Genomic DNA, 27,868 nt, shown 5'->3' on the forward strand with positions numbered 1-27,868 from the left:
TTACTTGGATGTTTGGATGGTTTACATTTTTATTCTCAAAGAAGTTAGCATCTTGGTTGGCTGCAATATTTTATGATGATTTGTTGTGTGATTGTTGCAAGTTTCATGCTTTAGTTTCTTTTGAGATGATTGAATTTTGCAGATGCAATTAGTTTCTGCAGATTGAATTGGATTGGGAATTTGGGTGTCTTAAGTTCTATAGATGCATATCAGATACAATTGTAGCAGTCTGTCTGCAATTTTGTGTGAATTTTATTTCAGGATTCCCGATTTGTCTCGAAATCCTGAAACTATTTTGGGATTTCCGAAAATTTGGTTTGGGATTGGTCTTGAAATTAGGATTCCCGAAAACTTCGGTTTAGGAATCGGGACAAAGTTTTTGGTTTGGTATCCCATACCGAACCAGCCCTAAGATTATTTAGCGATTTTGGTTGCCATAGATCTCAGCGTTTTGTTCATCTTGCTTAGGCAGGTTGATCAATAGGATTTAATATTTGTTGGATTATGGAAGTTGTACTAAATCCTGTATGATTTGCACTGATAGTCTTACTTTAACCGAAATAGAAGGGGGCGAAAGAGTTATACGAAGAGTTCTAGTAAAACCATAGCTTTGTACTCCGATTATATAGACTGGTAGATACATTGTAACAACACACTTAGCTACTTGATGCAAATATTCTACTAATCCCTTCATTTTTTTGTTAAGTTTGATTTCCTTCCACCTTGATTCCATGTAGTTACTCGAATTCTCTGGTACGACATATACACCACATTTGAAATACAGGTCCCCTGGTCCTTGATCCGTCACCCCAAACTTCCTGACACCATCGATGAAAACTATAATGTTCCATTTGTCAACGTTGTGGATTAAGTTTACCCCAAACCACTTGTCGTAGAGATGCGTAACGACTTTGTATTTCTAGTATTTGATATCTCCCGCACCCATTGTTCGCGTCACGAATTTCCGTCGGGGACGTTTCCTGGCCGACGAGCACACAGCTTCCCGGGAGGTTGGCGCCAGTTGAGGGCTGCTGTCGGGCTTCTGCTTCACTGTTGGGCTTTGTCGGGTAAGACTTATCGGGCAAGACTCATCAGGCAAGGCTGAAAGAGAAGAACAACGTTAACTTTGAGAGGTGCCTTTGTGGGGCCTTAGGTGTAGGCCTTGAGGCTCGCAATCAAGATTAACTTCTAAGTACCCAGGCGTGCCACTGCCATCTTTAGCATGACAGATGTAAAATGGATGTAGAGTTTTAGTTGTATATATATATATATATGCCTGAGAAACCGTGTTAGTTATAACAGGTGCCTTTGTGGGGCCTTAGGTGTAGGCCTTGAGACTTCCCATCAATAACTAAACCAGTGCTCGAACACATAATATTTGTTCCATTGTTTGCAGGAGTCTTACAACTATTATACTTCTGATTACCCGAATCCGAGAGATAGAACGAACCCAAATAGGTACCTTTGTAGGGCCTTAGGTGTAGACCTTGAGGCTTCCCATCAGAATTCGTTCTTTATACTCAAACGTTCTAGACCGCGAAACGGAATGAATCCAAATAGGTGCCTTTGTAGGGCCTTAGGTGTAGGCCTTGAGGCTTCCTATCAGAATCCATTCCATGCTTAAGCGTTCTATGATAATCACAATATAATAGAAATAAAACTAAGGGGTAGGTCGATTACTTGCGCCCCAAGTAACTTCAGACTTCTTGTTTATCAAGGACTATCGTAGATGGGTTAAGTCCACATAAGGTTCTTTTTTATGCCTTGAGGCCAAGGACTTTCAACTGATCAAATTTACATGCCCGAGGGCTTAGAACTTAGATCTGGTTTGAACAATGAAGATATATTCAAATCGGATCCAAGTACTGAGAGATTCTTTTAATAGTCATCTTACTAGAAATAACTTGAATACAACTGGAAGTATACAACATATTGCTAGTCTAATGAATGAAAAGACAAAAACAAAGAAGGTCGGGCAAGGTTTAACCTTGTCAGGCAAGCCTGGTCGTTTATCTTTGTGGCTTATCAAGGGTCTGAGAGCTTTAGAGAGAGGTAAGGAGATGAGTTTACAAAGAGAAATCGATACTACAACAAGGTTGAACAGGGTAGCAGAACTATTACAAAGGTTTGAGTGAAGGCTTGTCCCGAGAGGGATGAAGGCTTGGGCTGACTACAGCTTCATTTTGAAGGCAAATCTGGCTTTGAGCAGAGTTTGTGCTTGCATTTGTTTGTTTGATTGAGTGTCCTTATTCCTGATTTCTCTTTCTTCTTTTATAGACAACTCAGCTTGGCCTCTTGTGGTAGCAGCCTTGCCCGAATGCAACTTGAGAGGCAGTGACTCATCAGCTATTTTACTTGTCCTGCCATTATAAAGTACTTTATGGACTGTATAGCTGGTCAGTCTATACCACTTGGTTTTTGGGTAGGTAAGCAAGTGGTCTTCATGAGCTGCACCAAGTCAGAAAAGCCATTTTCTGCTTTCTGGGTTTTGGTTAGGCTTAGGCCGACTCTTCATTTAGGCATCCTTTTGGGCCAGCCCCTTTCCTGAGCCCAAAGTTCAAGTTTTGATCCAAACAGTGCCCCCTTCAATTGATATTTAGCCTAGAATTCCAGGCGCCAATATTGATTGAAAAGCTCTTTATTAAAACCCATGAATCCCTTGCATTCGAACCCTCCAATCCTCTGTGTTCACGACAAGAAATCCCTATGTAGTTTAAAAATTTCCTAATTCTCCCAGCTATTTCTCTTATCTTAAATCTTTCAGATTCTTTTTCACTTTTTTGCTCAATATCTTTCACCCTCGTCATTTTCTTTGGTATCCCCCTCTCAAACTTCATCAAATGGCTTCGGGATCTAGCCAAACCCAACCATCCTACGTATATGGCGAAGGAATCGCCACTCTGCGTCGTCTACTAAACGGGCTGCATCGCCCTCGGGCAGGTTTGCATTCCGAGCTTTTCTTTGAGGTGCATGGGGCAAAATCATTGGGTCTCACATGGATCTCTCAGGTCCCTTCAGTGGTAGAAAGCAACATGCCAAGGGATAATTGGTTTTCCCCAAATCCCTTTTTGGCTAGGTCGGGCATCTCTTCATCCAAATGGTCGTCATACCGTCGAGGCTTTCCTCTGATGAACGATCCTGCTTGGGCTCAGTGGATTGATGAATTAGAGCCCACCTTTAAGAAGAAATGGATGAGTAATGGTATTTATGAATTAATCATGCTCTCGAAAATTTCCATTACTCCCAAGCCTGAATTGCTTGCTTCTGCCCTCATTTTCTAGAATTCGGGCACGAATACTTTCGACTTTCGCATGGGCCCCATGTCACCAACCATTCTTGACATGGCCTAGGTCTTCGGGTTAAGGCCATCGGGCAGGATAGTGGACGTCACTCAAGACTGGGTTCCTTCCTCTACCACTGGAAGCTCAGGTTCATCCACTACTTTCCTTTCTTTGGACTATAACTCTGCAACTTTCAAGAGTTATGGGACCTCATTCAAAGGCTTCATTCCTTTCATAAAGGAGAATTTCGGGGCAAGCTCTCCTCAGGTTGATAAAGATCAAGAGCACATGTATTTCCTTTTATACTGGCTTAACAAACATATCTTCCCCAACAAGTCTAAAGGGGTGAGGGTTGAATGGATCCCCTTAGTAGAAGATCTTTATAATTTCAATGATGTAGCTACAGGCCCATTCCTCATTTCACATCTTTATCATTTCTTTTTCGAAATGACTCAAGGCGAGCCATTTGAGACCAACCTGAATGGGCCTATCTGGATGATACAAACCTGGCTTCAATGGTACTTCCCAGAGTTTCGGGCTGCCAATTTAGAGTTCCCGGATGGTGTGGCCCCTGCCCTAATCCTGGCTGAAGCTGCCCCTATAGATCACTCCACCTTTGCCTGCTTCTACTTCTTCAGAGTTTGTAGGACTCGATCAGATTTAGAATGGGGTGCGTCGGTCTTGAGGAGATACCCTTGGTTTTCTGACCAAGTCTTTTAAGATGCTCCTGGTGAAGATGCTACCCCCTCTTGCAGGGAGAAATTCATTAGCTACATTCAACCGAAAGACCTGGACTGGGGAGTTCGGGGTAATAGATATGACCGAGGTTTGGAAGTGTATCATCCTAACTTTTGCAGCAGGCAGTTAGGATTCAGGCAGGCTATTCCCGTCCCGTTCTTCGATTCTATCCATTGTGGCACTTCATTTCGACTACCAACTCCCTTTGAGGTGATATTCCGAGCTGCCTGACGCAGTTTTGACGTAATGAGTCAGGCTGCCTGAAAGTCCATCATCTTCAACTTTGAATGTACTTCGCTCATCTCTTCTTGGTGGGAAGACAGATGGACCAAGAAGTATGGAGGAGATTTGAAGGAGACTCATGACCGCCTTTTCAGTCAACTTTCTCTTAAGTCACACCCCGGCTCGGGCGAGCTTGAAAATTGGAAGGAGATGATCCAAGAGAAGAATCGGTCACTTCTGATAGGTACTTCTCGTTTTAACCTGATTCTGTTTCCCTTCTGAAATCCTTCTAACCTTACTTTTGCTTGACTCTGCAGCCCCAGTGGATGTTGAATCAGAAGCCATTGAGTCCGAGGATGACTCAGCTGATGCTGCAGTTCTCCATGGAGTTGCAACAGAGGCTGAAAGACGAGAAGTTGGGGAAGGTATGGATGTTTCGGAATCCTTTGGAGATTCAGGAGCTGAAGAAACACCCGAGGCAATTATTAAAGCACCCAAGCGAAAGAAAGCGGCTGTGATCGAGGCTTCAGATCCTGATCCTGCACTTCTACCCAAAACCACATGACCAACTCTTACTAGAAAGAGTAAGAGAGCAAGAACTGTCGCTCATCCTAAGTCATCACCCCCATCTGCTCCAGTCCCCGAGGCAGGCAGAAAGAAGCAACAATCTTCAAGTAAGTTTCTGTTCTTCTTTACCAAACTGCTACCTTTCTCCTTTATCTAATTGCTTCTTGTTTTCCTCGAAAAACAGGACCTCAAGCATCTAAGAAACCAATCATTGCTTCTAAGGAGGAACCATTAAGAGCTGCCATGCACAAAAAGGCTGAAAAACTGCAAAATACCGCCCTCAAAGAACTCGAGGTATGATTTATATTTTTTATCTGTACACCCCTTCTTGCTTTCACAGAACTCAAAATCTGATTATTCGAATCAGGCTGCAAGAGAGGAAAAGCTTCTTCTGCCCGAGGCCTCCCCATCACTTGCCCGAGAAACCAGCCTTTCTCCTCCTCAGGTCAACCCTTCATAGGTACCTTTTCTTCCTTTTTCAACCCTTAGGTAACTCTATAGTTTCTGGACTTAATGCCTGAATCTTTCTTCTTCTTCTATCTGTATTTAGGCTGGGGCATCTGCCTCCTTGCCTAGTCATGGCCCTCCTCTGAAGTTTGTGATTTCTTCTCCTGCCCTGGATGCAACTCATTCCTCTCAGTTTGACCCTTCTATAGGAGTTATGTTGCACTTCGTGGATGAGGGCAGTAACTTGGTGAGCCATTATTCCTGAATTGAATTCCTGTATATTGCTTCCAAATTAACTCATACTCACGTTTTCTGCAGCCTTCTCCGGTATATGAGCCACCCCCTCCATCAGTGGTATCAGATAATGAACCCATAGTCCCTGAGATTCCTGTAACCTCAGAGGTAATAGTCTCACGGGTGCCTGTTTGCCCGATAGTTGATATTGATGAACCTCCTTCTTCTCTTGCTGGTGGTGGAAAGTCTTCCCCTCAACGAGGATTTAGTACTCTTCCTGGTGAAACCCCAAGGCTAAGTCAGGTACATTTCTTCCCTCCAAAGCCTCTTTTTGCCTCAAACTGTACTCTTGTCTTGACCTGGTCCTTTTGGCTTTTCGCAGCAAGTCATGAAAGAGACTTCCCCCTCGTTTGGTCCGTAAGTTAAAACGCTCCCATCCTCATTTATCTTCTGGAGGTATGGAGATTCCCCCTTCTGGAATTGAGATGATCAGGCAGACAGAGATTACCCCCAGTGGGCATTGCTCCATTAGAGGGAGCTGCAGTGTAGGATCCTCCTCCTTTTCCATCCTCAAACCCTGCTAAGTTGCCCAAACTTTTTTAAGCACTCGGGCGGCTTGAGATGAGGTTGAAATCTTCAAGACATTCTTCAGCAACCTCCAGTTCTTCAGAGCAACAACGAGTCTCCCAAGAATGGGCGAGGAAGGACTTCACTGCATCATTCAGCCTTAAGGCTCTTTGTGACTTAGAAAAGGTCACAATTGAGTCTTTCAAAACTGGTCGGCTATCAAAACCTCAACACGATTCCTTTCTCTATTTCTTTGAGAATTTAAGGGCTCTTAGGGAGCAATACCAGAGAGCTGACAGACAAGCTAATCGGGCAAGATGCTTTATGGAGAAAGAGTCAAACACCTCCGCTCAAGTTGATCGGTTGATTGATGAAAACTTGCAGACAAAAGAAAGGGTTAGAGTTGTTACTTCTGAAATCCAAAAGCTGGAGGAGCAACTGGTTGCTCTTAAAGCTGAACAAGCAACTCTTCTGGATACCCTTGAAAACCAAATTGAGGGAGTAGAGAAGTCAAACTCGGAGTTAGAGCATACTAGGTCCCAACTTGTAAATAGCCATACTGTTTTGGCCGAACCTAGTAGGATATTTGCCATTATGCAGACATATCATTCTCGAATAGTTACCCTGAGTGAAGATGTTAATTTTTTAGAATAGGATGATTTGTAACCCTTTTCTTATTGGAATGAACATGTGTTTTGTCCTCTGCTCTGCTCTTGGTACTGTTTGAATTGACTTCGGATAACTCTTTCCCCCTTGTTTACTTTCTTCTTTCTACTTCCCTCGTCAGCACCAATCTTAGGGCCTGATCTTGATTCCTTGGTCCCTTTCATGGTACTTTTATTCATGCAGGGGTGTTGGGACAACCCGGGATTTTTTCTTTCCTCTGCTGTACCAACTGGTGACCCTGGCTCTTCTTTTTAAATGAGGTTGATCATATTGATAGGAGCCTCCGGGAAAGGGTTTGTATCCATCATCATACTGGCTTGGGGCTTGTCAAGTAACAGCTTTCCCTTCACTATCAGGTCTTGTATCCAATCTCTAAACTGGACACAGTTGACTATGGAATGGTTGAAGGTATAGTGTAGCTTACAATACTTCTTCCCTCTGAGTTCTTCTGGTTTGGGCATCTTTTTAGTACTGTCGGGCAAAATTACTCTTGCCCGCACCAGTTCTTCATAGATCTCAGGTGCCTTGGTCAGATCGAACGAATAACTCTGGTACTTGGGTGGTTTCATGGGGACGAAACCACCATCGTTCATTACGATCTTCTAATCTTTGACAGGTTGGACCAACCCTTTTACCGTAAGTGGTTTGAAAGGTGTGGTCATTTCAGCGGCACATATGTCAATGTCTTCTTCATCATGGCCACCCTCATGCTCTGGCCTGATTTCTCCTACTTCCACACGATGAATTGCAGCTTTGTTTTTGTAGAAGGGAGGAACCTTGGAAGTGTGCTTCACTTGTTGCTCTTCTTGCAACAACCTCTCATACTTAGTGGCAGCAATTACCAATTCTTGCAGCTCATTGAATTGTGTATCATAAAATCTCTTACTCAAAGGTAATTTCAGAGCCATTTGAGCAATTGATATGAGCTGCGCTTGGTTGACGGGGAATTGGCATCTCATCCTTGTTTTCCTGAACCTCATCATGAAGTCCTCAGTAGATTCATGATCGTATTGTTTGACTTCAACAAGGTCATTGATAGTCAATTCTGGCTCTATTCTGTAAAATTGTTCGTGGAAAACCATCTCCATTTGCCCCCAGTTGGCAATAGAGTTAGGGGGTAATAGAGAGTACCACTGAGATGCTAAACCTTCCAATGAATTCCCAAACAACCTCAATTTGTAATTTGGGTTGTCCTCATATGCCACACAATGATTGGAGAATTTGAAAATGTGGTCTCTGGAGGACACGCTACTATCTTCACCTGTGAACGTTGGGAATGCATGCATCTTGAAGTTGAGAGGGAATGGATTTAGCTCGTCAATATATTCAGGATAAGGCTTTTGGTAAGTGACCTTGAACACTGGGCGAGCCCGTGGTTGAGCATTTTAAGCTACTGTCCTTCTTAGCTCAGCCAATTCTTCCCTCAGCTGCTGAGTAGCTGAATTATCATCATGACCGATGAGAGCAGATTCGATCTTTGGGCTCCGGTCGTTGCCCACACCTGCTTCTCTCCTTGGTTCGGGCTTCCTCCAGTTAGTTCCCCCTCCCTTATTAGCCAACGGGGGTGGCCTGTAAGGTGGAGGTTTATCTGAAGTAGCGGTGCCTTCCTTTCTGCTAGTTTCCCCTATCATTACAAGCATTTCGTACTTCATTCTCTCTTGCTTGCTCTGCCTCCTATTATTAAATGATAATAATGGGAAGCTGGGAAGCTCTTTCTCCAGAACTGGCTCTATCACAGGTTGACTCCCTTCAGGAACTACTTTATTCTTTCCCCTATCCTTTTCTTCTTCTAATAGTGGGAATAAGGGAATGATTGGTTCACTTCTCATGGTAACTTGGCTCATCCCACTTCCCTGAGCCCCTTTTGGAGTAGAAAACTCCAGATCAAGTCTTCTCTGTAGATTCCCTGTTAATGTACAGAGTCTACTCACTTCTCCCTTGGTTTCCAAGGAGATTCTTTCCATGCTTTTTAGTACTTGGATCATAGTAGCTTGTAGTTCTTCACTAGTTCCCTTTCCTTCCGATCTCTCAGATGAAGTTGGGCTTTCTAGGACCACTAGTCCTGATGGGGAAGAAGGATTTCCTGATTGATCTGCCATTTGTAGAAGAAAAGGTTGAGAGAAACCCTCATTCAGATTCTTTTTGCCAATTTTGTGGCTTTTCTTTTTGGACAAGCAAGATCAAAGGGTATATTATCCCACCGAGCGTGCCAAAATTATGTTCGCGTCAGGAATTTCCGTCGGGGACGTTTCCTGGCCGACGAGCACACAGCTCCCCGGGAGGTTGGCGCCGGTTGAGGGCTACTGTCGGGCTTCTGCTTCACTGTCGGGCTTTGTCGGGCAAGGCTCGTCGGGTAAGACTTATCGGGAAAGACTCGTCAGGCAAGGCTGGAAGAGAAGGACATCGTTAACTTTGAGAGGTGCCTTTGTGGGGCCTTAGGTGTAGGCCTTGAGGCTCGCAATCAAGATTAACTTCTAAGTCTTCAGGCGTGCCACTGCCATCTTTAGCATGGCAGATGTAAAATGGATGTCGAGTTTTAGTTGTATATATATATATATATATATATATATATATATGCCTGAGAAACTGTGTTAGTTATAACAGGTGCCTTTGTGGGGCCTTAGGTGTAGGCCTTGAGGCTTCCCATCAATAACTAAACCAGTGCTCGAACACATAATATTTGTTCCATTGTTTGCAGGAGTCTTACAACTATTATACTTCTGATTACCTGAATCCGAGAGATAGAACGAACCCAAATAGGTGCCTTTGTGGGGCCTTAGGTGTAGACCTTGAGGCTTCCCATCAGAATTCGTTCTTTATACTCAAACGTTCTAGACCGCGGAACGGAATGAATCCAAATAAGTGCCTTTGTAGGGCCTTAGGTGTAGGCCTTGAGGCTTCCTATCAGAATCCATTCCATGCTTAAGCGTTCTATGATAATCACAATATAATAGAAATAAAACTAAGGGGTAGGTCGATTACTTGCGCCCCAAGTAACTTCAGACTTCTTGTTTATCAAGGACTATCGTAGATGGGTTAAGTCCACATAAGGTTCTTTTTTATGCCTTGAGGCCAAGGACTTTCAACTGATCAAATTTACATGCCCGAGGGCTTAGAACTTAGATCTGGTTTGAACAATGAAGATATATTCAAATCGGATCCAAGTACTGAGAGATTCTTTTAATAGTCATATTACTAGAAATAACTTGAATACAACTGGAAGTATACAACATATTGCTAGGCTAATGAATGAAAAGACAAAAACAAAGAAGGTCGGGCAAGGTTTAACCTTGTCGGGCAAGCCTGGTCGTTTATCTTTGTGGCTTATCAAGGGTCTGAGAGCTTTAGAGAGAGGTAAGGAGAGGAGTTTACAAAGAGAAATCGATACTACAACAAGGTTGAACAAGGTAGCAGAACTATTACAAAGGTTTGAGTGAAGGCTTGTCCTGAGATGGATGAAGGCTTGGGCTGACTACAGCTTCGTTTTGAAGGCAAATCTGGCTTTGAGCAGAGTTTGTGCTTGCATTTGTTTGTTTGATTGAGTGTCCTTATTCCTGATTTTTCTTTCTTCTTTTATAGACAACTCAGCTTGGCCTCTTGTGGCAGCAGCCTTGCCCGAATGCAACTTGAGAGGCAGTGACTTATCAGCTATTTTACTTGTCCTGCCATTATAAAGTACTTTATGGACTGTATAGCTGGTCAGTCTATACCACTTGGTCTTTGGGTAGGTGAGCAAGTGGTCTTCATGAGCTGCACCAAGTCAGAAAAGCCCTTTTCTGCTTTCTGGGTTTTGGCTGGGCTTAGGCCGACTCTTCCTTTAGGCATCCTTTTGGGCTAGCCCCTTTCCTGAGCCCAAAGTTCAAGTTTTGATCCAAACACCCATCCCTTTAATAATAATAAGATGCGTAACTATACAAAGTATTTCATATCTCCCCCACCTATCCCCTTAATAATAATAATAATAATAATAATAATAATTTTTTACCAAACATAAACCTTATGTGCCAAGTCCGTCTTCCTCTGCTTGATGATCTCAATAATAATAATAATAATAATAATAATAATAATAATAATAATAATAATAATTTTTGGTTTTTTATATTAGCACCCCACAAAATGTTGAATGCATCACACATTAAAATTTAATATTAAATAACTTATTTATTCTACTATGCAATGACAATTTTGACCTTATTAGGTTAAAAAAAAATAAAAAATTATATATGCACCCCAAATCACTTGTAACGTATTATTTATCTTCTTCAACTATCAAAACCCCTTCGACTCTCTATTGTTGAACAAAAATCTAACCAATGAAACTACAAACATGTTGATTGAGAAAAATTATTTTTGATTAATGAAACACGAAATCGATGTTTCTGAAGCTTCACATGCTGTAGACTTCGCATTATTTATTGTTTTAGTGATTTTGACAACATCAATAATGATTTAATCTTGCTTTTGATGTGTTATTTAAGCTTCTATGTTCGTATTCATCTTTTAGGGATCAGAGGGATTACATGAAGAATTAAACACCTAAAATTACCACCAAATATTAAAAACAGACGACATGAGTTTTAATGGTGGAATTAAAAACAACCCACATATGCTTTAAATCCCAGGCGGCATCTTTTGTCAAACTTTTAGTCCGCATTATTTGTCCAAATTAAAAGGTTTGTAAGATTTAAGAAATGTGGAGTGTATAGAAAATATGGGATGCATATAGAAAATGTTAGGTGTATATTAAGAATGTGGGGTGTGAGGATATTATGGGAAAGTATGTGGGGTGTATTAAGATAATTTTTAATTAAAAAAGCAAATGTGGGGTGTATTAAGTATGTGACGTTTATTCAATAATTGGTAAGATGTTAATATAATAAGCCTAATTTTTTAATAAACATAGACTATGCCAAGTTCGTCTTCCGCTGCTTGATGATCTCTCTACTCACTATTCAATCAAGGGAGTTGACTTCTATTTATGGAAAATATACAAAATAATAGAATATGATTTGATCAACAGCGTAGATGGTGCTTATAATCATGTCTATGCACATTAGTGCGACTTAGAAGAAATGCGAGGAATTTATAAAGACAAAGGTTACTTGCTGTTCGCTGCAAAAAAGGGCATTCAAAGGACAATTTTCCCAAGTTTTTCACCGCCGTTTTTACCATTCGCTACAAAAAACAAATACTCCCCCTTGCGAGCTCCTACGTCAATTCCCCTGGCAACTCTGAGTCCCTCAGAAAAAATGATTAACTGTAATTTGAATTTTTTAAACCTTGTGTTTGGTTGTATCTAACGATCCCTAATACCAAATTTAAGGTTTAGATATATAAAAAAGATATCTCAAGTACTTCATATTTTGATCTGAGATAGTTCATTTACATATTTTGGATGAAATGGTTTAAACAGGAGTTCAACAACTCTGCCGAACCTAGAGATTAGGCTGGAAAAAAAAAATACCAAATCCTAAAACCGAACTGAAAATCCCTAAAATTTCAGTACCCAATATCGAATCGATCTCGAAATTTCGGTACAGAAATCTGTCTCAAGTTTTCGGGATTTCTGTAATCCCGAACCGAACCGAAATATATATATATATATATATATATATATATATTATTTAATTTTTAAATATATATATTTAGAATTTTAATAGCTGTCGGATTAGGTCGAGATTTAATCTCAACCGTTGAATACAAATCAAAGTTCAAACCCTCAGACTTTGACTTGGCCTCACTCTCTCGCTCCGTCTCTCGACTTTGACTCGACCTTGCCTCAGAGTCTCGAACAACCTCACCACCACCCTCCTCGACCTCACCTCAGACAACCTTACCAGTCACCTCAGAATCCGGCCACACCCTCAGACCCTCCTCTCTCTCAACTTCTCATCCCTCAGACCCTCATTGTGGAGGAGCTTTCCTTCATGGCACAGAGGCAGAGCTACGGCCATCGGTGTCGCTCACCTATCTGATCTCTCTTTCGACTTCTTCATCCATATTCCAGTGCACTGCGCACTGATTCTCCACCAAATCAGATAAATTTTGGAATTAATTTTGGGTTTGTGAAATTTAGATTAGGGTTTGTGAAATTTAGCACTTTGAGCATTTTGTTTGAATATTGAGATTCTTGAAACGAAATTATTGGGAAGAGTAGGAATGAGATTCTGGGGTTTTGTTAGCAGAAATTCTAGTTCGCAATTTCGATTGACTTTAATTTTTGATGGCCACCACTTTGATCAAGAACATAAAGACCAGGTTTTTTCATGTATGTCTTTCAAAAACCTCTTTTTTAGCTTGATTTTTTGCTTAATTTTGTGATTCTGATTAATCTGTTGCGATTATGAATTAATGAAAGACTCGTTGTATTACGTTGAGGACATCCAAAAGAAAGTTTAAGGAGCTAATAAAGTGCCATATCGACACAGTTTCCATTCGGTAATTTGCGTTAGTCGTGTCTTCACTTTACATTGTAGCGATAACTTCCTGTTTGTGACTTGGTCTGCACTAGCAGTTTAGAGTACATATTTCCAGATTAAATCTGCTTGATTCTTTAGTTAACCTCTGGGAATCTCATCTCGTATTCTTGGGAAGTCCCTGATTTGCTTGTGACTTGGGTTCAATTACTTGCTAATTACTTAATTGGGTAGATGAAGAAACAGTTGTTAATTACTTACTTGGTGCATCAATTTGTTTAGTCTGGATTGCTGCTCAAGGGAATTACTGTTTTTGTACTCTGTTTTTAGGGTATTTTGTATAGGAAATGGTGGTTGTATGAAGCCAATTGAACTACCACTCTTCTTGTGATGAACAGATTTTAGTGGATGTTTTTGCAGAGAAATTGTTGTGAAATTAAGTGGTTTGTGGCTTAATTTCATTTACTTGGATGTTTGGATGGTCTACATTTTTATTCTCAAAGAAGTTAGCATCTTGGTTGGCTGCAATGTTTTATGATGATTTGTTGTGTGATTGTTGCAAGTTTCATGCTTTTGTTTCTTTTGAGATAATTGAATTCTGCAGATGCAATTGGATTGGGAATTTGGGTGTCTTAAGTTCTGTAGATGCATATCAGATACAATCGTAGCAGTCTGCCTGCAATTTTGTGTGAATTTTATTTCAGGATTCCTGATTTGTCTTGAAATCCTGAAACTATTTCGGATTCCCGAAAATTTGGTTTGGGATCGGTCTTGAAATTAGGATTCCCGAAAACTTCGGTTTAGGAATCGGGACAAAGTTTTTGGTTTGGTATCCCATACCGAACCAGCCCTAAGATTATTTAGCGATTTTGGTTGCCATAGAATCTCAGCGTTTTGTACATCTTGCTTAGGCAGGTTGATCAATAGGATTTAATGTTTGTTGGATTATGGAAGTTGTACTAAATCCTGTATGATTTGCACTGGTAGTCTTACTTTAACCGAAATAGAAGGGGGCGAAAGAGTTATACGAAGAGTTCTAGTAAAACCATAGCTTTGTACTCCGATTATATAGACTGGTAGATAACTGTAACAACACACTTATCTACTTGATGCAAATATTCTACTAATCCCTTCATTTTTTTGTTAAGTGTGATCTCTTTCCACCTTGATTCCATGTAGTTACTCGAATTCTCTGGTACGACATATACACCACATTTGAAATACAGGTCCCCTGGTCCTTGATCCTTCACCCCAAACTTCTTGACACCATCGATGAAAACTATAATGTTCCATTTGTCAACGTTGTGGATTAAGTTTACCCCAAACCTCTTGTCGTAGAGATGCGTAACAACGACTTTGTATTTCTAGTATTTGATATCTCCCGCACCCATCCCTTTAATAATAATAAGATGCGTAACTATACAAAGTATTTCATATCTCCCCCACCCATCCCCTTAATAATAATAATAATTTTTTACCAAACATAAACCATATGTGCCAAGTACGTCTTCCTCTGCTTGATGATCTCACTAATAATAAGAATAATTATTATTATTTTTGGTTTTTTATATTAGCATCTCACAAAATGTTGAATGCATCCCACATTAAAATTTAATATTAAATAACTTATTTATTCTGCTATGCAATGACAATTTTGACCTTATTAGGTTAAAAAAAAATAAAAAATTCTATATACACCCCAAATCACTTTTAACGTATTATTTATCTTCTTTAACTATCAAAACCCCTTCGACTCTCTATTGTTAAACAAAAACCTAACCAATGAAACTACAAACATGTTGATTGAGAAAAAATATTTTTAATTAATGAAACACGAAATCGATGTTTCTGAAGCTTCACATGTTGTAGACTTCACATTATATATTGTTTTAGTGATTTTGACAACATCAATAATGATTTAATCTTGCTTTTGATGTGTTATTTAAGCTTCTATGTTCGTATTCATCTTTTAGGGATTACAGGGATTACATGAAGAATTAAACATCTAAAATTACCACCAAATATTAAAAACAGACGACATGAGTTTTAATGGTGGAATTAAAAACAATCCACATATGCTTTAAATCCCAGGTGGCATCTTTTGTCAAACTTTTAGTCAGCATTATTTGTCCAAATTAAAAGGTTTGTAAGATTTAAGAAATGTGGGGTGTATAGAAAATATGGGATGCATATAGAAAATGTTAGGTGTATATTAAGAATGTGGGGTGTGAGGATATTATGGGGAAGTATGTGGGGTGTATTAAGATAATTTTTGATTAAAAAAGTAAATGTGGGGTGTTTTAAGTATGTGAGGTTTATTCAATAATTTGTAGGGTGTTAATATAATAAGCCTAATTTTTTAATAAACATAGACTATGCCAAGTCCATCTTCCGCTGCTTGATGATCTCACTACTCACTATTCAATCAAGGGAGTTGACTTCTATTTATGGAAAATATACAAAATAATAGAATATGATTTGATCAACAGCGTAGATGGTGCTTATAATCATGTCTATGAACATTAGTGCGACTTAGAAGAAATGCAAGGAGGAATTTATAAAGACAAAGGTTACTTGCTGTTCGCTGCAAAAAAGGGCATTCAAAGGACAATTTTCCCAAGTTTTTCACCGCCGTTTTTACCATTCGCTACAAAAAACAAATACTCCCCCCTTGCGAGCTCCTTCGTCAATTCCCCTGGCGACTCTGAGTCCCTCAGAAAAAATGATTAACTGTAATTTGAATTTTTTAAACCTTGTGTTTGGTTGTATCTAACGATCCCTAATACCAAATTTAAGGTTTAGATATATAAAAAAGATATCTCAGGTACTTCATTGCTATCCATTATGCTCCCCAGTTTCAAGCAGAGCAAAAAATTCTAATTGAGTTGATTTTTGAACATGCAGAGTAGTTAGACATCTGAATTACCAATCTTTATTATTATTGCAATAAACACACAGATTACACTAAAAACTAGTGAATTATAAACTTGCAGATGACTTATCCAAACACAAAGATAAGACATGAGTTTATTATTGTTGCTATAAACACAGGGATTATAGCGAAATTCAAAAACTAAAAACAAGGAAAAAAGTAGTGATGAAAACCAATGCCACTTTTGTGGGGAACACGATTGCATTCGCACATGCAACAAGCCTTTTAAACCCATAGGTGACCCAAATGGGACGAGTGAAGTCTCGTGAGGGTTTCCAGAGACGTTACCCACAAACATCATGCATACTGATCATCAACATCTGCCTTGGGAGACTGAGTAGATATCCACCCCTCCAGCATCAGGAGTTTTTTGGTTGAGGCGCAATTCGAATCTGTTTTCAATGAACGGCCTGGTTAAGAGGTCGCTTTGCAAGTGACGTAATCGGCAGCGCGTGATTAGGTTGTTGCTGTCAGGTGGTCCGACAGGCTCGACCTTGAACAATGTGCAAGCCCAATTGTCTTTGGTTTCATTTCGGTCAGCAGCTGCGGCCAGGACCAATAGCCTGTTTTGGTCCACCCTTCTCAAGTAGTTGCCGTTGTAGGAGCATTTGATATGCACGTAATTCTTGTCGGCGTAGTCCTCATTGTTTGGCTTCTCAGTGGTGAACTTTATGAACCTGCTGTTTTCATTGTCCTCGGAAAATTGGACAATCTCATTAAGGTCGCTTTCTGCATCAAGTTGATAACGCAAATACTTGTTGTTGGTATCTGCTTTCAGCAGAAAGGGGCTTGGTAGTACAGGTGGAGCCATGTTGTATAGTGTAGTTGGGATTGGGATGAACTCTCTTTTTTTCTTCTCTCTTGATGGTTTAATTTGCTTGCTGTGAGTGTGTTGCTCTGTTCAAACCTGCTATCCTATTTATAAGAAATTAAGCACAAGCTAGCTCAAGTTATGGTCTTTAATTAATATTATTTTCGACAAATCAGTTTCCCATCTCTTTCATTGATATGAACATGGCTGATCTCATTGGTGTGACGCAAGATTTGTTAAAATAGCTGATCGGATTGATTTCTTTGTATAACTCTTCTGCCAATTCTGCAACTTGTAGATGCAATTCCCATTACAAAATAAAAAAATAAAAATAAAATCCTAAACTCATATAAGATAAATAAAGACTTTTTATATCATAAAATAAGATTTTCTAACTTGTACATAAGACTTTATTTACGAGATCGAATGCACATTGATGGGTGCGCATTTTCCTTCGTCATCTTTTCTATGCTATTAATTTGTGTGATTTTCGACTTTCATAAATTACAACGGCTACAGGTAAAATGTCACTCTAGTTTTGATAAATAGTGAAGGCATATAGCAAAGTCTGTGCGGTCGTTTTTCATGAAGCAAATTCTTGTAGGTCTAATGATGGGGCATATGACAAAAACTTCTTTCTTGTTTAAAACTGAGCATAAATTTTAAATTTTGTTATAACATTTCACAACTATTAAAGGTTAACTCAATGGCCGTAAGCACCAAAGAGAAAAATGGTTAAGTGAATGTTATTAGAATTATATAAAACTGCTTGCATAGTATTTTACGAATAAGAAATTTTATAGAATATAGAATAAGTATTTCTTTTAAAAAAAAAAAAATTGGGATGGTATATTACACTAAAATATTTGTTGTAGAATTTAGATATGATCATAGAAAAAGACTTTGCAAAATGTCAAAAAAATTTATACCACGTGGGATGACTATAATTGCCAGATAGTTAAAGGTTTTGCAACATGTAATCGACATGGTTTCATAGGACCTACATCTAGTTGACTTGGTTGTTAAAATTAATGTAAGACTTTTAGTTGATATTTCTTGAGGGTGAAACACCTTTTGAGAAACGTTTTGGGCCTCATTACAATTTTTTCACTTATCTTTTATGTTTCAACTTAAATATTCTACTATAAATACATTTGGGGCTTAACAACTGGTAAAACCATTTCCAGATGTATTTTAAAGATTTTCTTAATGTCACGGAAAATATTTTACGAAAATGAAAGATTTGAATTTCCACAAAAAAATGTGGGTTAACTCACGGTTTTTTGTTGGTTTTGTAAATTCGTATAAATATCTTCGTTAAATCTATTTGTTTTCACATTAACCTTACTGTGAGGTACTTAAAATTAATGTAACTTTCCGTCGATATTCTTGAGTATTGACCCTTGTTAAGGCAAAGATATGGGCCTCACTACAAATTTTTTCATTTATGTCTTAGGTTTCGGCTTTCACAAAACACGAGGCTGTAGACCTGAAGTTTTGATTAAAAATATTTGTAACATGACAGCATATGGCTATAGGCGTGGAGTCTTTGCTAACAATTAAAAGTTTTGTAATAAAATATTTGACTTGGTTTATAAGACCTACATCTAGATGACTTGGTTTTTAAAACAAATATAAGACTTTTTGTTCATATTTCTTGAGGATGAAACACCAGTTGAGAAACGTCTTGCATCTCATTACAATTTTTTTTTCCTTTAATTTTTAGGTTTCAACTTAAATATTATACTATAAATACATATGTGGCTCAATAATTGGTAAAACCATTTCCAAATCTCTTGTAAACATTTTCTTAACGTCATGGAAAATATTTTACAAAAATAAAACATTTGTATTTTTCACAAAAGACAAAGGTTAACAATCACGGTTTTTATATCGGTTATACAAATTCATTCGAAAATCATCATTAAGTCCATTTGTTTTCACATTCGCCTTATCGTGAGGCACTTAAAAATAATGTATAGCTTTCCGTCACTATTCTTGAGTATAGAGCCTAGTTAAGGCAAATATTTGGTGCCCACTACCATTTTTTTTCATTTAATTTTAGGTTTCGGCTTAAATATACCATTCAAACTAAATCTTGGATCAATAATTGGAAACAAATACTCTCCCCATGCGAGCTCCTTCGTCAATTCCCCTGGCGAACTCTGAGTGCCTCTGAAGAAATGATTAACTGAAATTAGAATTTTTTAAACCTTGTGTTTGGTTGTATCTAACGATCCCTAATACCAAATTTAAGGTTTGGATATATAAAAAAGATATCTCGGGTACTTCATTGCTAGCCATTATGCTCCCCAGTTTCAAGCAAAGCAAAAAATTCTAATTGAGTTGATTTTTGAACATACAGAGTAGTTAGACATCTGAATTACCAATCTTTATTATTATTGCAATAAACACACAGATTACACTAAAAGCTAGTGAATCATAAACTTGTAGATGACTTATCCAAACACAAAGATAAGACATGAGTTTATTATTGTTGCTATAAACACATGGATTACAGCGAAATTCAAAAACTAAAAACAAGGAAAAAAGTAGTGATGAAAACCAATGCCACTTTCGTGGGGAACACGATTGCATTCGCACATGCAACAAGCCTTTTAAACCCATAGGTGACCCAAATGGGACGAGTGAAGTCTCGTGAGGGTTTCCAGAGATGTTACCCACAAACATCATGCATACCGATCATCAACATCTGACTTGGGAGACTGAGTAGATATCCACCCCTCCGGCATCAGGTGTTTTTTGGTTGAGGCGCAATTCGAATCTGTTTTCAATGAATGGTCTGGTTAAGAGGTTGCTTTGCAAGTGACGTAATCGGCAGCGTGTGATTAGGTTGTTGCTGTCAGGTGGTCCGACAGGCTCGACCTTGAACAATGTGCAAGCCCAATTGTCTTTGGTTTCGTTTCGGTCAGCAGCTGCGGCCAGGACCAATAGCCTGTTTTGGTCCACCCTTCTCAAGTAGTTGCCGTTGTAGGAGCATTTGATATGCACGTAATTCTTGTCGGCGTAGTCCTCATTGTTTGGCTTCTCGGTAGTGAACTTTATGAACCTGCTGTTTTCATTGCCCTCGGAAAATTGGACAATCTCATTAAGGTCGCTTTCTGCATCAAGTTGATAGCGCAAATACTTGTTGTTGGTATCTGCTTTCAGCAGAAAGGGGCTTGGTAGTACAGGTGGAGCCATGTTGTATAGTGTAGTTGGGATTGGGATGATCTCTCTTTTTTTCTTCTCTCTTGATGGTTTAATTTGCTTGCTGTGAGTGTGTTGCTCTGTTCAAACCTGCTATCCTATTTATAAGAAATTAAGCACATGCTAGCTCAAGTTATGGTCTTTAATTAATATTAATTTCCTCAATCAGTTTCCCATCTCTTTCATTGATATGAACATGGATGATCTCATTGGTGTGACGCAAGATTTGTTAAAATAGCTGATCGGATTGATTTGTTTGTATAACTCTTCTGCCAATTCTGAAACTTGTACATATAATTCCCATTATAAAATAAATAAACAAAACCCAAAACTCATATAAAATAAATAGAGACTTTTTATGGCATATATAGAAAATAAGACTTTCTAACTTGTTCAAGATTATAGTCACGAGATCGAATATACATTGATGGGTGCGCATTTTCCTTCGTCATCTTTTCTGTGCTACTAATTTGTGCGATTGTCAACTTTCATAAATTACAATGGCTACAGGTAAAATGTCACTCTAGTTTTGATAAATAGTGAAGGCATATGGCAAAAATAGTGAAGGCATATGACAAATGTCTACAATTTGATATCAGAGCCAATTCCTGGTTGAGAGTATGCTGACGAGGACGTCGGGCCCCTAAGCGTGGTGGATTGTAACATCTCACATTGTCCAGGGGAGTGGATCATGTAAGCCTTATATGTATATTCCCATCTCTACGTAGCACGAGGTCTGTTGGGAGCTCACTAGCTTCGGGTTCCATCAGAACTCCAAATTTAAGCGAGTTCGCGTGAGAGCAATCCCATGATGGGTGACCCACTAGGAAGTTCTCGTGTGAGTTCCTAGAAACAAAACCGTGAGGGCGTGGTCGGGGTCCAAAGCGGACAATATCGTGCTATGGCAGGGCCCAGGATGTGGTGGGGGCTCGGGTCGGGATGTGATAATTTGAACCCGAAGCCAGTGAGCTCCCAAAAGGCCTGGTGCTAGGTAGAGATGAGAATATACATATAAAGCTTACAAGATCCACTCCCCTTGGCGATGTGGGATGTTACGATCTACCCCCTTAGGTGCTCGACGTATTTGTTGGCACACATTCGGCCAGGGATTGGCTCTAATACCAAATTGTCACTTTCCGGCCCGAGTCCCCACCACATCTCAAGCTCGACTCTACCGTAGCATGATATTGTCCACTTTGGGCCCTGACCACACCCTCGCGGTTTTGTTTCTGGGAACTCATACGAGAACTTCACAATGGGTCACCCATCATGGGATTGCTCTCGCGCGAAGTCGCTTAACTTCGAAGTTCCGATGAAACCCGAAACTAGTGAGCTCCTAAAAGGCCTCGTGCTAGGTATAGACAGGAATATACATATAAGGCTTACAGGATCCACTCCCCTGGGCAATGTGAGATGTTACAATTAATGTTCAGTAAAATATTTTGTGAAAATAACAAATTGCATTTTAGACAAAAAAAAAATGTAATGATTTTTAGACGGTTTTGAAAATTTGTAAAAAAAAAACGACATCGATATTTTTACACAAAGGGGAGGAGGAGTTTGGCTAAGCCACACAAAGGGTAGCCTAATTTGATATCAAATTTGCCATCCACAAGATTCAAACCTAAGACCTCCCACTTCCAAGTAGAGAGGAATACTAACAGACCGTAGTACTGAGTGGCAAAAAATCATCATTAAATCTACTTTTTTCACCTTGGCCTTTCCATGATGTTTGAAAACTAATGTAAGGCTTTACGTTAATATTCTTGAGTACAAGCCCCAATTTATGCAATGTTTCGGGCCTTACTTGACACGCCCCAACCCCGATATCCTCACATACCAGGGTAGGCACGTACTGGCCGACACCCAAGGGTGACGAAGCCATTTTAAACATGCATACAAATAAAGAATATGCAATTAGAACGAAAAATTCCATTACAAGAACATGTTTAGAGCATACAACTACTAAGAATACTATGGAAGAATTACTAAGAAAAGATACGAACAAGGAAATGATACTTATACTGAGAAGACTCAAGGATACCTATGCCAAAATACCATGACGCCGAGATCATGTGCCTCGATCCTAACTCCTGAAGGGGTGCAAAATAGAAAAGGTGAGTGGACCAAATTTTATAATAATAATACTAATAGTAGGAAAACATTTTATTTCTGAACATAATAACCCCCTGTTTTGAAAACACATATAATACTACATAGAGGTTTTATAAAAACCCTAGCATGCCATGTAAAACATTCGTAAAACATGTATGTAAAACTAGTGTTGAAAATTGTACTAACGCCCAAAGGCAAATCTATAAATGTCATCAGTGAGGTACTCAACTAGGTGTATCATAGTCGTCCAAAGGCAGTACCTGTCCATCACCCGAAGGTGAAGCTGAATAACCTGTCCATCACTCGAAGGTGAAGCTGTATAACCTATCCATCACCTGAAGGTGAAGCTGTATAAAATAGCGTACATCCACACTGACACTACTAATGATGCTGTCCGACATTAATTTCGACAGTGAAGCTAGGGGTATATAATATATCATATCTCACTCTTCTATCCTCTGTGTCCTACGACCAAAGACATCTATACCTGTGGTGTACGGATGTGCCATATGATAACCCACTAGCTAGTACCAAAAACTTATCTCCAAAACTCGTATCAAAATATGGAGCTCGCTAGGTCAAACCTCATCTCATAAATCCAAGATAAATCGTATTTATGAAATCCATAAAATAATTCATGTTTGTAAAACCGTAATATAAATCATATTAAAAAATCATAGAAATCCATATATACGAATCCAATAATTCAATACCTTTAATGAAATGTAATTTCAATAAATCAAACTATTTCGTAAACCATAATTATAAAAGTCTATAAAGCATATTATAAATCATATTCAAATCATGAAATATGGAATGCATGCTAGGCTAATACTTTATAAAAACAAGTAAGTTAAGAAGGGTCCACTCACTGATTTTATTGCCCAAGAACTGCTCGAACTAGCTAGGATCACGTCGCTTCCCGCCAACGCACCTAAACACAATTAGGGACCATTTAGTAAAACTATACTAAAATGTTAGAATTTAAAACGGACGGCGAATTCGGATCTGGGGCGTAGAAAAACCTAACGAGGGACCTCGGGTTTTCCCCCACGCATTGCCGTACGAGCGGCCATAAGGTTACGTTCCTGAAGGCCACACAGAGCCACACGTGGCAGCAGGCCACCTCGACTCGCTGAAAAATTTAACAATTCTAAAAATTCCCAAATTTTACAGGAATGAAGATCTCAATGAAAGGAACAACTTTCATACTTAGGTCGAGGTCCATTTCGACTGGGAAACACCTCAAATTGCCCTCGATCCCGGCAGAACCCTAGAAATGGGTGCTCTCCAATTCGTCCTCAAATTGAACCCAACGCCCCCAAACTTATGTGGGCTTTGTTCCTGGGTTCAAGATGAGTGGTTTGATGGTAGTGGTGGTCGACGCAGCTTTCATGATCGGCGAATCTCTACTGTGGCACCCACGGAACCCACGGGTTTCGTTCTGCACAAATTCAAGGTTAAACCTAGTGAAATTTGGTTGGAAATGGAGAAGGAGAAGATGATGGTTAGTTTGCAGGTGGTGGCGAGGTTTGGATCGCCAGAAAACCAGTGGAAACAGGTCGGAAAGGTCACGCTATAGGTCGGGTTAGCGGGGAGGAACCGACTCAAGGGTGATCCAGTACTCCTCTGCTCTCTCATTTCTCCTCATTTCTCTCCTTTCTTATTTGTCACTTTTTCTCTTTCTCTTCTTTCTCATTGGGCATCCACCCTCATTTCTGTCATTTCTCCTCCATCCATTTCTCTCCCTTCTATTCATTCTTTTCCATCATAGCCACATACATGGTACAAACTGATGCTCCAACAAAATCTAGAGCCTTTCAGATTTATTGTCAATTGACCATTTTGCCCTCGACTTCGTTCGTTAATAACTCTTTCATTATAACTCCAATTTACGTTCCGTTTACGCCCACGCATTCCTAGTGACAAGTGTATTTTCGTAATTTCACATTTTAAAATGATAAAAACCGTTATAATTGGGGACAGGTCGTTACATTCCTACAACAACAAAACACAACAACAACCAAGCGTTATGCTATTAAGTGGGGTCAACTGTACTCCACTACGATGGAGTTAACACCAAATCTTTCGTTAGCTACAAATACTTCATATCATTTCCTATAGTCTATTTCCAAGTCTTCCTAACTTTTCCTCCACCCCTTATGCCCTAAGCCTCCCTCTCATAGTTGCCTCTTCTACCATAGCTTTTTTAGATATTTGTTTCATGTACCCAAACCATCTTAACTGATTTTCTTTCATCTTATCTTCAATGGAGACAAGTCATATTTTGCCTCAGATGTCCTCGTTGTTAATCCAATCATTTTGACACCCTGACCGCAATAACACAAGTTACGAGGCCGAGATATCCTTTCTGTCAGACCATATGGCCCCATTTAGGAATGACTTCACAAGCCAACTTAATAACAAAGCCATAGTAAGACAATTACGATGTGAGTGAATTTGAATCAAAACATTCATTAATAATAAATCAAAAGGTGCTACAAAGTTTCCTAATCAACCTCCCCACTTGGGAACATATATTCAAGGTTTAGATCCAATTATTATCACATCACATCAGAGCAACTAGAAGTTTCATACAACAATAAACACATAAAAGTGTAGTGCTATGCATAATCAAGAGTGCGATCGTGCAAATATTACTGACAAAATAAATATGCAGTAGAGGAATCATCACCAAAATCCAAAGGATGAAACCTCACTACCAAGCTCACTTGCCACCACTGAGGTTCTCCTGATTCTCGCTATGTCCTGAGGGATCGATAAATAAAGTATGAGTGGATCAAGTTTTATCTCGTCAAAAATCAATTGAATAATCTCCATTTTGAAATCATCTATTGTAGAATTATCAAAGAGACGAGCTTAGGGCCCACATCCAACAATATCGATATAGCCCCAACTTGGTAATTATTGCCCACACAATCTGTCAGGTGTGAAGTTTTATCACAAAAGGCCTTGGTGTTAGATGAAGTGGGGACATGATATTTAAACTCTTATGTACTTAGAGATATGGCTGATGTGGGATATTTCAACACCTATATATATATATATTAAAAACTACATGCATAATAATATTACCATAATAGTGGCCACAATCAATTCATCTCGCACGTCATATCAAAGAAAGTAAGTCATTCATAAAATCTAAGTAATATAATATGATTTTATCAATATCGTAGATGGTTCTTATAATCATGTATACGCACGTTGGTGCGACTTCAATTCCAATGATCTCTCTCTTTTAACAACTAACTATATTTATTTCATAAACAATATCATTTGTATATATATAAAAAAATGATTTGATCATATTAATTCTGCATAGTCCCCTCAAGTTGGATAGTAAATGTCATAAATCAAGTTTTTTTAGTCAAAATGGAGTCCTTGAGATTTGCCTACTTCGTCACCTTGGTCTCTGAGATTCAAAATCAATAGAGTGGTCTATGAGATAGTCCACCAACAATCATTTTGGTCATTTGGTGAAAAATTGAGTTAAATAAGAATTAAAATGACAAATTTACCCTCAATGTAATACACAATAGGCCAACATGATTTGACAAAAGTTGAGGGTATTTTTGTCATTTTATCCTTATTTGAGATTTTTTACGGAATGACGAAAATGATTGATTGCGGACAAACTCAGGGATCAATTCTATCGATTTCAAATCTTAAGGACAAAAGTGAGGAGTTATGCAAACCTCAATAACCATTTCCACTAAAAAAATTATTATTCCTAATTTCCTAAACCCCTTGGGAAGATATCTACCAATTGTACTCGAGAAGAAATGCAGGAATGAGGAATATATAAAGACAAGCGATACTTGCTCTTTGTTGCAAAAAACGACACTTAAAGGTCAATTTTCCCAAGTTTTTCACCGCTGTTTTTACCGTTCGCTGCAAAAAAAAAAAGACTATTCCCTTGCGAGCTCCGTTGTCAATTCCCCTCGCGAACTCTGAGTCCCTCTGAAATAATGATTAACATAAATTTCAATTTCTCAAACTCTGTGTTTGGTTGTATCTAACGATCCCTAATTCCAAATTTATGGCTTAGATACATAAAAAAGATATCTCGGGTACTTCATTGCTATCCATTAAGCTCCCCAGTTTCAAGCCAAGCAAAAAAATCTAATTGAGTTGAGTTTTGAACATGTAGAGTAGTTAGACAACTGAATTACCAATCTTTATTATTATTGCAACAAACACACGGATTACACTAAAAGCTAGTTAATCATACACTTGCAGATGACTTATCCAAACACAAAGATAAGACATGAGTTTATTATTATTGCTATAAACACACGGATTACAGCGAAATGCAAAAACTAAAAACAAGGAAAAAAGTAGTGATGAAAACCAATGCTACTTTCGCGGGGAACACGATTGCATTCGCACATGCAACAAGCCTTTTAAACCCATAGGTGACCCAAATGGGGCGAGTGAAGTCTCGTGAGGGTTTCCAGAGACGTTACCCACAAACATCATGCATACTGATAATCAACATCTGACTTGGGAGACTGAGTAGATATCCACCCCTCCAGCATCGGGTGTTTTTTGGTTGAGGCGTAATTCGAATCTGTTTTCAATGAATGGCCTGGTTAAGAGGTCGCTTTGCAAGTGACGTAATCGACAGCGTGTGATTAGGTTGTTGCTGTCAGGTGGTCCGACAGGCTCGACCTTGAACAATGTGCAAGCCCAATTGTCTTTGGTTTCGTTTCGATCAGCAGCTGCCGCCAGGACCAATAGCCTGTTTTGGTCCACCCTTCTCAAGTAGTTGCCGTTGTAGGAGCATTTGATATGCACGTAATTCTTGTCAGCGTAGTCCTCATTGTTTGGCTTCTCGGTGGTGAACTTTATGAACCTGCTGTTTTCATTGTCCTCAGAAAACTGGACAATCTCATTAAGATCGCTTTCTGCATCAAGTTGATAGCGCAAATACTTGTTGTTGGTATCTGCTTTCAGCAGAAAGGGGCTTGGTAGTACAGGTGGAGCCATATCGTATAGTGTAGTTGGGATTGGGATGCTCTCTCTTTTTTATTCTCTGTTGATGATCTAATTTGCTTGCTGTGAATGTGATGCTTAGTTCAAACCTGCTATCCTATTTATAAGAAATTAAGCACAAGCTAGCTCAAGTTATGGTTTTTAATTAATATTAATTTCGACAAATCAGTTTCCCATCTCTTTCGTTAATATGAACATGGCTGATCTCATTGGTATGGTGCAATATTTGTTAAATTAGCTGTTCGGGTTGATTTCTTTGTATAACTCTTCTGCCAATTCTGCAACTTGTAGACGTAATTCCCATTACAAAATAAAAAAAATATAAAATCCAAAACTAATGTAAGATAAATAAAGACTTTTTATATCATAAAATAAGACTTTCTAACTTGTACATAGTTACAAGATCGAACACATTGATGGGTTAGATATTTGGGGCTCACTACAACGTTTTTTCACTTAATTTTAGGTTTTGGCTTAAATAAACCATTCAAACTAAATTCAATAATTGGTAGAAACCTTTCCAAATGCTTTATAAATGTTCTCTTAATGCTAACGGAGAATATTTTGGAAGACAAAATATTTGCATTTCTCACGAAAATGTGGGTGCTCATTAATTTTAGTTGGTTTTGCAATTTTGTATAAAAAT

General features: G+C 38.9%; 1 protein-coding gene and 1 pseudogene across 1 annotated transcript; one reads left to right on the forward strand and one right to left on the reverse strand.

The window, feature by feature from the left end:
• Nucleotides 1-3,603: 3,603 nt before the first annotated feature.
• Nucleotides 3,604-6,710, forward strand: LOC126587046 (uncharacterized; annotated as a pseudogene).
• Nucleotides 6,711-16,044: 9,334 nt separating this feature from the next.
• LOC126585163 (uncharacterized) lies at nt 16,045-27,216 on the reverse strand. Its single transcript, XM_050249557.1, has 2 exons — nt 27,083-27,216; nt 16,045-16,747 (listed from the first exon to the last, which is right to left on the reverse strand). The coding sequence occupies exons 1-2, from the start codon at nt 27,214-27,216 to the stop codon at nt 16,384-16,386; spliced, it is 498 nt and encodes a 165-aa protein (XP_050105514.1). The 3' UTR covers nt 16,045-16,383.
• Nucleotides 27,217-27,868: the final 652 nt, after the last annotated feature.

The sequence above is a fragment of the Malus sylvestris genome, chromosome 10, assembly GCF_916048215.2.
Source record: "Malus sylvestris chromosome 10, drMalSylv7.2, whole genome shotgun sequence".
NCBI classification, from domain to species: domain Eukaryota; kingdom Viridiplantae; phylum Streptophyta; class Magnoliopsida; order Rosales; family Rosaceae; genus Malus; species Malus sylvestris.